Genomic DNA, 11,157 nt, shown 5'->3' on the forward strand with positions numbered 1-11,157 from the left:
GGGGCTGGTAGATCCGTTCCCCACCTCCATGCCCATGCTTTGCCCCCTTACTCAAAGCTTGCCACCCTCATGATGTGTGTATGTGTGTCTGTTCTACAGGTGGCCCGTAAGCTGGTCATCATTGAGAGCGACCTGGAACGCGCAGAAGAACGGGCTGAGCTCTCAGAAAGGTAAGTAGGCCTGGTGCCGGTCTGCTGTGTGTGGGATGCTACAGAGCAGTGACTAAACAGCATGACCTTCTGGCAGCTGCACATTTACCTGTTTCAGCTCCGGGCTCCTTCTGTGCTCATCTGCCGTGGATGAGCTGCGAGTACGGAACACGGAGGGCTTGTGTGGGGTGTCTGTATGAATGCGTGTACCACTGCATGCCTTACCTGCACACTGATTTTGAGAATGGCCTTGTGCATTTCCTGTGTCCACTAACAGCCAAGTTCGACAGCTGGAAGAACAATTAAGAATAATGGATCAGACCTTGAAAGCATTAATGGCTGCAGAGGATAAGGTACTGATGGCTCATGTGTGGTTTTAGGTTTAACTGCAATGCAGACGTCTTTCAGCTTCCAGTGTCTACTGGTTCGTTTGGTATAACGACACCCTCTGCTGTCTTCTATCTTGCTTTAAGTGCTTTCTTTGGGTCCTTTATACTCCTTTGTTTTTCCTTCATAAATGCTCTTTGGTGCAGCCGAAAAAGAAGCCAAATTATCACACTTCAGAATTGTTGGATTTTGTCACCCTGCCTTTCCGCTGTTGCAGGGTTGGGGGGACAGTGTCCTTGGCAAAATTGAGCATTTTACTACCTGACGATTTGGCTACTTTAAGGCAGCCCTTTGTTCTCTAGGACTCAGTTCTCACTTTTTCCCATCCCTCTCCTTTTTCTCTCCTCCTTCCTTGGGCTTGTCTCCCATCCTTTCTGCCTCTGATCGAAAACATTAGCAAATGTGCCGAGCTTGAAGAAGAATTGAAAACTGTGACGAACAACTTGAAGTCACTGGAGGCTCAGGCTGAGAAGGTAGGCCAGGAGCATGGTGTGGGGGAAAGGAGTCTCTCATAAGAGCTGCTCAAAAAACACGTACTTTTTCTCATCTGAGGCCCCGCCGATGAAAGCAACAGTCCCTTAGGCGTTTTATTTAGCAAATGGCATCATTTTGAGGTGATGTCCTGATGGTTATTGGATAACATTTTTTTTTAATAGGGAAAATATTTTATGTTGAATATGTGAATCGTCTGTAACAATTTAATTTGCTTGGTTTAAACACCACATGGCTAAGTTATCTTGTTCTTAACCCATGTAAAACAATAGGCAAGAAAACAGAGAATGTATTGTAGCATGCCATTTGATACCAGAGGCTCCATTACCTCCTAAGAGATCCTCAACATCTGTTGGCTGGGCTGGCACTTTCTTTGTATTAGAAGACCTGAGTAGAGTGAGCTCTATAGCCTGACATCTGGAATGCTCTTTCTAATTACAGTACTCGCAGAAGGAAGACAAATATGAGGAAGAGATCAAGGTTCTTTCTGACAAGCTGAAGGAGGTAATATGAGTGTTTTAGAATGAAGCCAACTGGATTTTAACTGAGCCCCATTCTTACGGAGCTGAAGTATGGTAATCCAAGAAGTATGGTAATCCAAGTCAGGAATGTTCAAAGGCAGTCCTGGCGTTAATGTGCTATGCTAGCGACTGACAGGTCGTTCTAGATCCATTTTACGGGTGCTGTGCTTCATTTTCATGCTCTAGGGTTCCCTATATTTGTAGCTACTAGCGACATAAAGCTTCCCAATTTTGACTGAAATAAATGGAATCATTGCAGGCCGAGACTCGGGCTGAGTTTGCGGAGAGGTCAGTAACTAAATTGGAGAAAAGCATTGATGACTTAGAAGGTAAGATCTTAAGGTTTGTTTTTAATTTAGTCCTATAGTTGCATACTGACCTTGCAAAGCAGTTTTCCAATCCAAGTGCATCCTCCTTGATACACTTTTTTGCTCTTGCATATTCTTCCTATCTGTCCTTTGGGGTTTTCATTCTGTGACTCTTAAAACTCTTGGACCTGAGTCCTATGCTCACCAGATGACTCAAGCCACCAGAAGAGGCCCGTTTGTCTCTAATGGCAGATGCCATCCAGCTTTATGTCACACTCTGGAGAAGTATGGCAGGTTTATTTGTCATTGTGGGTGAGGTGGTTGTAGGGTGATAGCAACTAGCTTATTTTCTGCTATTAATACCTCCTAATTGTCAGAGTGGCATGGATTTGTTTTTAGACACAACTCATCTTCTAAGTAAGAATCCAACATAAGGGTGGGGTTTATGTCCTCAATGTCCTCGAGATGCTCCACATTTTGAAAGGGGTGTGGGGATAATAGGACTATTTTTTTTTTTTGAGATTATACTTAAGCCTTTCTCCCCTAAGGTACGTAGGTTTTGTTTTAGGAACACCCACCTTAATCTCACAGAAATGCTAAATGTGGAACTCTGAGTCGTGAGAAGGGTCAGCAATGAGAAAGAAAGAAAGGGAAATACTTAAATTCAAGAAAGGCAGAAGGGGCTGGCAGAGGCCCCAAAGGTTGGTGCAGACAATAACCAAGCTAGAGAGGAAGAGTGGGTGACAGATGGTTGCAGAACAATCTGCCTAAGTGCAGAAGTATGAAATCTTCATCATTACAAAGACTAAATTGCAGATTTGGCACAGCACCACCATAAACCTGTAGCTCTCCTTGCTTCTCAAGCCTCCTGGGCCAGGAGCAGGGTGGCTTAGAAGACTTCACAAGGCAGCTTCCAGGGTGCCCAGAAACCCATAACCCAGAAGTCCATTTTGGTCAGGAAGTCAGTGGTTTGAAGGTGGAGCCAGATAAGAATGACAGACAAGAGTCACAAGTTGTCCTTCCAAAACCCTGTCCTTGGATATTTTTCCCACTGTTTATAGTCGCAGGTAGCTGACCGCGCCAGCACCATTAAAATACAGCTATAGACAGGAAAAGTGTTCTATCACCTACCCAGGAGACAGCCTTCTGTGGTCTCATTTAGGACTTACCATGGTTTACTGACATACCAACCACATTTGTGATGATTTTCATATTGGGTCTTCTTGTTTTATTTTCTAATGGCTTTTGTTCTTTTTGTTTTTGTTTCAATTCATTTAAAAACAAAACGCACGCCTCCTGCATTGGCCACCTGCTGCGATACCACTTCCTTCATGCACTGCCCTTTCCTTGCTGCTGTGTCGGGATGGCGTCCGCGCCACCCACCCCCACCCTCCATCTCTTGATCACTCTCCATGCCCTTGCATCTCTGCCTTCCACTTCCTGGTCATAGACGAGCTGTACGCTCAGAAACTGAAGTACAAAGCCATCAGCGAGGAGCTGGACCACGCTCTCAACGATATGACTTCCATGTAAATGTTCATCCACCCTGCCTGCTCACATCCGTGCCCTCACGCTAATATGATAAACTCACCGCTGCTCCCTTCTCTACCTCCAGAAGCTCCATCTTTACGCTTTTCTGTTTATTCTTTGCATAACCTTAGGATAGTTATTGTTTGTTCACAGTCTACTAATATAAAAGCCAAGCAGATTAAGTCTAGCTATAGAAATCATTTTCCTTTCAGAATCTGTTTATTTCACAATCTCTGAGCTAGGTTGTTCCCACCAAGCAGTGAACTGAAATATGAACGATTGGAGCACTACCCTCTTACGAACTTAAACCAGGTTCAAGTAAACTCAGAAGGCTATGGAATTGTGCGGGAACTTCCCCAGAAGTATCAAAAATTGGCTTCCTGAGACTCAATTAAATACAGTATAATTTTTGTAAAAGAAATTAAGGAACCCTAAAGTGTCCAGTTACTGATGATCTGAGAGGAAATTGATCCAGTACAGCCTAAGGAATGATGCTGTGAGGGATCATCTCTTGCTTTTAAGAATTCTGGAAAGAAATGGTTCATCTCCTGGATACCAGAGCCTTTAATTTTCTGTGTTTAGGTAAAAGAAATACTCACATTGAACACCCTAATTGGTGTCAAAGTATTGGGAAATAAAACACTGATGACACAGTATGAGTTTGGGAGTTAATGGCCCACCTTTAACTGTGTGAGACAGTGAGCATTGGAGCAGATCCCTCATTCTCATGAGAACTTTGAGCAGACACAACTAATCCGCATATGGCTAACCAAACCTTAGCATTACACTTCTGCCTCTTTGAATTCTAACCTCCAGTGTTCCACAGAGGGTTCTCTTCATTCTAATAATAAGGCACTGAATTCTGTATAAGCTAGGAATTTCCCCACCCACCCATGCAAGAAATTGGTAGCCTGAAGAGTGTGGCATGTGCCTGCTGCCTTCCCGGTTATAGAATCTCCACATCACCATTAGAGACAGTGACTGTCACCATGGAAAGTAGAATTGCATCCTCTCCTCCCTCATTTGTCAATGTGGGAGTAAATCAGAATGTCTGTCTCTAAGGAGTTTTCCAGTGCTAAAATGTGGTGATTCTATGGGGAAAACTTATAGCATCAGGTATGGATTGAATATCCTAAAAGGTGGGTTAGCTTAAAATCTATTTTTGAACTCTGTTCTTGGGTCGTCTTGGCCACGGCCCCTCCCCTAGAGGGACTTGCGCTAGCCCTGGGTCCAGACGCTGGTGGGTGAGGACGGACATGCTCCTGCAGGTGCAGCTGGCAGAGGGTTTTGCATGTGTGCTTTCTGGCCTGTGTTTCAAGGGCTGCTCTCATCTGTTAGTTTGGTTTTCCTTTATTCCATTGTGCCACTTTGTTTTCTTTCTCTCCCACCTTTTCTCCTCATGCAGATAAGTTTCTTTGCTTCACTCCTCCTGAGACCCCTTCATCAAGCTGGCTGTCCCACCTCTCTGAGCTCTGCAGGTGGCTGTATGTTCCCCAGCTGCCCTGGCTCGCTCTTTTAGCACCCTGCCCAAGAGCCAGGCACACCGCTTTCCATTGTACAGAAGCTCCTCATTTCAGTGTCAAATAAACACTGCATAAGCTCTCTCTGTTTGCCATTCTTTTTACTTCTTACTTCCTGACATTTTAGTTTCAACGCTGAATAAAATGATAAATCTATTTCACACACATGAGGATTAGTTTTTAGCCACTACCTTTTTTTTTTTTTTTTTCTTCCATTCTCAACATTAATGTTAAACATTTCTAAACCAGTAGTAGTTCCTTACGGAACTTTCAAAAAATATTCATGCGTGGTTCTCTCATAGAGTTTTGGTTTGCAAAGGTTAGAGTGAGGCCTGGGTATCTGCGTAGGGGGGTTTGTTTTGTATTGTATTTTTGAGGTGGTGGTGGTACTGGTATGTAGTCCTCATTGAGAACCTCTGCACATTTGCTTGCTTGAGTGAGAAGATGTGCCTTGAGCAGTGTCTTCCTCTGCCAGAAGTTTGGCATGGGACACGGAGAGCCCTCTGTGTTGATGTTGAGGTGGCCCTACTTGTAGGGACGTGGCTAACTAGCACCCCACACTGCCTGGAATTCACATAATTGGAATCGTGAAAAAGAACTTGTATTCAACAGCGGTAGTTGAGGTTACTGTCAATCATCCTTTCACGGCACAAAGAACAAAGCATTTTAAAAGTATATTCATTACTCAGCCACCTTCATTTGGATCAAGAAAGACATCATAAGTTTTCTAAATATGATAATGTTTAGGTCCAGATTCATTTTTGTGCCCTTAAGGACGTCACATATTTTTTAGGAGGAGATAGATAGATAGGTAGATATAGATGATACAGATATAGATCTATGTGTATAGATAGATATCACAAAGAATATATATTCTTTGTGATAATAACTGGGGTTTTTTCCTTCATTTGTAGACATTTTTGAAGTATAGTCATTAGAGTTAATTCTTTTTTTTCTCTCTAAAAGTGTAGTTAGTAGTAGTTGTTCAGAATACAGTTCTATTTTATGTAGGCTTCACTAGTTCACTCCAAAAACAAGAGCTAAGTGATTTTAAAAGAGAAACACATTGCAAAATTAGAACTTTAAAATGGTATGAACTTTTGTTTCTTAATTCCCAGCATTTCTGCATCCTCAACAATCTGGCTGTATTTCTCCTGTGTTTTAAATGTGGGTGATTTTCATCTGTTTTTGTTAGACTGAGAGGGTTGATATGTACCACTATACTCAACTTAGACAAACTGAAAATAATGTCAATCACACTATAAAGACTTCAGATCAGAGAAAAAATACTTTTTTAAGAGGACCACAAATTATTTCAATAGTGATATAGTAGACTTTCTAAAATTTAGAATCAACATCTCTCTCGAGAGTGTAAAGACTTCTAAAATTTCATGGATTTTTTTTTTCCCCTAAGGCTTGTTGGGTCTGCTTTTGACTATGATTCCTAACCCCCCCCCCTTTTTTTTTTTAGCTCCTACTGATTGAAGTGAGCCCTTCTTTGACCCTGCTTCCTACTAGAGACAAAATGATGAGTTTAAAAGTTCTGCTGAGCAGATGTGCAGTTAATTCTAGAGGCACATCTTTTTTTCTTTTTTTTTTTTTAAACCAGAGACTTTCACACTTTTTCTAATACATTCTACAAGGGGAAGTGGAAAACTGATGGTTTGGAAAGGCAAATCTAGAATAGCCCAAGAAGGTAAGGGTTCACAAGTGGATAAATAGCAACTTGATTCTGTCCAGAAATTGTTGGGATCCAGGTTTCTAGTTTAGAGGGCCAGACCATAGCTGCTGCTACTGCAAGAACCTGGTAGGACCAAACAGAGAGCATTGCTCATCTGGGCGCTAGAGGTTTCAGATATCTGGGAGGTAGGAAAGGAGGAGAAAATACTGCTAAATGTATGACTGTTTCTGGTCCCTGCCCTCAGGCCACCAGGCAAACCAGCTCCATGGTAGCTGAGTGGAGCATGTCCAAAGGGAGATGTGGTAGGGACAACTGTCATTTAAGCTGAGTTCACATTGACTAGGTTCTTTAGGGTTTCTCTAAAGTTATTTCATCCCAGTTTGGCCAGACAACTAGCTCAGCAAACTGAGACATCCTGCCTATGGCGATTGCCCCACATGTAGTAGTGTGACTATATCGGTAGGGTTTAAATTTGCAACCCCGGAGCATGTGCCTTACACAGGACACTGTAGAAGGCAGTGGAGATGTGAAGAGATGAGCCAGAAATGCTCTTTGCCCTTGATGAGCTGGCCATCTTGCTGGAAGGTAGAGAAGTGAAGTGTGTCTGAACCTATAGATGGGTATACATTTGGAGCTACCTGGAGAAGGTGACTTTTGGCTAGGGTTTTGAATATCTAGAGGATGTGGTTGAGCAAAGAGGATAAGTAGCAGATACTCTGAGCTATAAAGCATAACGTACATGGCATCTTCCCCATCACCTACCACATAGGAGAGAAAGCCAAAATAAGAATTGATCAGTTTCCCAACACACGCCAGTCTGGAGGCTGATAGTGCATTCTCTCCAGGGATGGGATTGTCAGCCTTTCAAAATCAGTACGTAGAATTTCTAGGTCCAGGTTGTCACTGTCATTTGAACCAATTTTATATCCTCCAGCTATTTATGGTAAGTGCCAGGTTCTTATCATTTGGGGAGCATCCCTTGGACCATCAGATACAGCCTGATGACCCCTCTGGTTGACCGCCCTGCCATGTGAGCAGATTATATGCCAATGTGTAAAATTCATGTTGCACTAGTCTCCCTGTGGAAGTTTGAGATTTTGTTCACTCGGTACACCTCCATCTCACACCACCATGAATGCCATTCTTTTCAACTAGTAAGCAAATGAATTTTAAGTCAGTTTCCTTCGGAAATGAGTACCTGTTGTGTTACTCTTTGAGCAAGGTAGCACCCTGTATGGTGGTGATAAGCAGAGGCACAGGGAGCTTAGTTCTGCAAAACTGCATGAAGCAGCCACTGGGGGTCCCTCTTGGTACTGCCTGAAAGGAAAGCTCTAGCCACAGGAGTGCAAGTGAAAGGGGTTCTGGGAAGAGGTGGGCAAAATGGGCAGGTTGAAGTTTCAACGTAATATCTCCACTGTGATGCTCTGCCTCGGTTCCTCAGGCTGTTGCCAGAAACTGCATGTGGTTCTATTCATGCAGCGGTTTTAGTAAGGTATAAAAGGAACATCCCCCTCCTCCTCTCTCTTCCTCACCCCTGTCGCTCCCTTTCCCTCCCCGGCCACCAAGAGAGAAATCCTGGTGGCTCCTAAGTCTGCCAGGCCTTTCCCACCCACCCTTCCTGGGCATGGGACAGATGACCACCGGGGAAGGGTGAGCTGCTCGGCAGGTGACCTGAGGTATCTCTGTGTGCTGTTAACTCCTTTACCAAGTCTGGCTAACCTCTCTTCCTTCTGCCTCTCTTCTGCTAACCTGCTTGCTGACCTGTACAGATCAACTCTACCAGCAACTTGAGCAAAACCGCCGCCTAACTAACCAACTAAAGCTGGCCCTGAATGAGGATTAAACTTAGGAAAGAGCTTGGGCTGAATTCTAGGAATGGAGCCCATGGGCAGGAAATCTTATGACTGCCGTACCTTCAACCAGTAGGGCTGACAACACTTGCTTTCTGCAGAATTGTACATGGAAGGAATTAGCTAAAAAGTTGGCTTCACCTGCATTTCCCTCTATATCTGGAATAATTAGGTTCTCTTTAAACCCCCAAACTGCTTTTATGGTAAAATTACATATATGTATATGGATTAAATACTTAGAACAATTCAGCAACTGCAGGTCCTCTTGTTTGAACTGATACATAATGAGGACCAAAAATTGTTTTGTATTTCCTACAGAGAACTGAGTCCTGCTTTAAGTTAGAAAGCCAAAGCAGAGGAGTGACTATATACATATATATATATATATATTATATATTGCATCGTATATATAATATATATATATATATATATACCCACATAGCTATTACATATTCGTATTCCTGACTTCTTAATATCTGGTATAGTGTTTGATTAAATGTACCTATGCTTGGGCAAAATAGCTTTTGAAAACAGGAGCTCATGTCAGAAGTCCCTGATTGTCTGAAAGGTATGCTTTTATTCCGTCTAATGGTGTTGTTGGAATCTGGTGAGAATGTCATGCTAATAATAAATAGAACTATAAGAATAGCAAGAAAATGTCCTACTGAAGTGTGCATGAAATATGTTGATAATTCATTTTTTTAACGAGCAACAGAAATAAATCGTTTTAAAAGTTGCCAGAAAACCTACTTACGTCCTCTTTGTCTTCTGTGAGATTGTGTTACAACACAGCTCCCAGACCTTTAACTGCCTGTAACTCAGAAACATCTGCTGTATTAACTTCAGTGCTGCTGGCACCCCTCCCTGTCCCTACAGCATAGGGCCAGCAGACCTTCGCCAAGCGCCACCTGTGCTTTTTTTCTGAGTGAACGTTTGGTGAAAGTTTACCTGACCGCCCTGTGAGACCCTGCTGTGCCTGTAGCTCCTTCAGGTCAAAGACGTCTTCCCCCTTTGTAGGTCCTTGTCTGGAAATGAGTAATATCTTACCAGCATGCCTTGTCCTAATCATCTCATCCTTGTTTGTGACTGATGTTTGCCTGCCTAAATGTGCAAACCGCCACTGTGTCCAGAGTGCAGCTATTTATGACTTAATTTTCTAATCCCACCACAGAGAAAGTGGCTCATGCCAAAGAAGAAAACCTTAGTATGCATCAGATGCTGGATCAGACTTTACTGGAGTTAAACAACATGTGAAAACCTCCTTAGCTGCGACCACATTCTTTCATGTTGTTTTGTTGGGTTTTTTTTGTTTTGTTTTATTTTGTTTTGTTTTGTAACACCATGCTTACCATGAACCCCCCCTTAAACGCATTTTTATTTACTTTTACACTGTCACAGAAAACATCCACGAGATACCAGCTAGATCAGGGGATGGGGAAAACACACACACACACACACACACACACACACACACACACACACACAAAGGCAAGCCCGTGGCAGGGCCGTAATGACTTAAATGTGCCATTTCCCAGGTTGACGTTGCCACACTTCATAGAGAGTTTTGCAACACCGCGTACTCCGCCAGTCTAGCGATCCTCACTAAAGCAGAAAGATTTCCACTCAAAGTGCCAACGATGTATTCAACAGGCAGATTAATGTTGAAAATGCAATCAGGTGTGGTTTGGTGCTACTTTAAACAAAAAGTCCCACTGTGGTCTTTCGTTCAATATTGTTCAATTTAGAATTCTGTCCAACACTAATTTATTTTGTCTTGAGTTTTACTACAAGATGAGACTGTGGGTCCTGTATGCCCGAATTCACTAAAGCCAAGGGTTTGTAAGGCACGCTGCTCCTGTAAGACTTCTAGCCTCCTCATTGGCACATTTGCGGCTCATTACAACTTATAGGATAGCATTCGATGTGGATTTCCACTCTCCATTTCTCTTATGTTAAAGTGAAAGATTTAGGCACTATGTACAATTGGTAAAGAAGAAACATTTTCATAAGAGTTATAACTATATGTAAACGTTGTATAATGGTATGGAATAAAATGCACATTGTAGGACATTTTCTAAATTTGGTGGTCCTGTCATTTGTATGTTTTTACTTTGTGAACTTTGGATGGTGTGGTCGACCTACCTTCCCTTGTGAATGGTTTCTTAAAACAGTGTCCCAAAGATCAGGGGGCAAGTGGGTTTTGTGCATCATCCTCCCCACTCTCTTAAGGCAGCATCCCTTTGGTCTGTTAATGTTATAACCCAGCGGGAAAGACTCTTTTCCAAAGACCTTTCTCCATGTTCCAAGTGTATATCTGCACATTCATACAGGCTTTTGCAGTGGTTGTGCTGCTTTGGGGATTTTCCCCCAAGTTAGCTAAGGCTTCAGCAGTGACACATACACATCAGCACATTGTGGGTGAAGGCACCAAGTGTGCTCTCCTCTTCTAGCTGTGTGACTACTGAAAAGTGTTGCTCGAAAGGCTCTTCGTGATTTCCTGCTTTCTCGCTCTTGCTGAGTTCGAAATTCCAATACATCTTCATTCTCTCAGACTTAGAAATGGAAAATAACACAGGTCACTCCTGAAGACTTGAAGCAAATGAAAGTAGATTACAAACATGAGTTGGCCAAACTTGAGCTGCATGGCGGAAAAGGACATTCTCTTGAAAAGCAAACATGATAGAATGGAAATGAAAACTCCTCTGTGACAGATGACATA

General features: G+C 42.8%; 1 protein-coding gene across 34 annotated transcripts in view; it reads left to right on the top strand.

Annotated features, from left to right (window-relative positions):
* Window positions 1-10,517, top strand: part of TPM1 (tropomyosin 1) — a 28,538-nt gene extending 18,021 nt beyond the window's left edge. For 4 of the 34 annotated variants that reach the window (XM_072808991.1, XM_072808981.1, XM_072808994.1 and 1 more), the window contains 6 exons: window positions 100-170; window positions 934-1,009; window positions 1,470-1,532; window positions 1,809-1,878; window positions 3,308-3,386; window positions 4,793-4,991. In XM_072808991.1, the coding sequence (XP_072665092.1) occupies window positions 100-170; window positions 934-1,009; window positions 1,470-1,532; window positions 1,809-1,878; window positions 3,308-3,386; window positions 4,793-4,796 (363 nt within the window). In that variant the 3' untranslated portion in view covers window positions 4,797-4,991. Of the gene's footprint in view, window positions 1-99; window positions 171-426; window positions 503-933; window positions 1,010-1,469; window positions 1,533-1,808; window positions 1,879-3,307; window positions 3,391-4,792; window positions 4,992-8,357; window positions 8,557-9,609 lie in introns of those variants that run through there. The other 30 variants (XM_072808999.1, XM_072808985.1, XM_072809000.1 and 27 more) reach the window with 14 other exon arrangements.
* Window positions 10,518-11,157: the final 640 nt, after the last annotated feature.

Source organism: Canis lupus, chromosome 32 (assembly GCF_048164855.1).
Source record: "Canis lupus baileyi chromosome 32, mCanLup2.hap1, whole genome shotgun sequence".
NCBI lineage: Eukaryota > Metazoa > Chordata > Mammalia > Carnivora > Canidae > Canis > Canis lupus.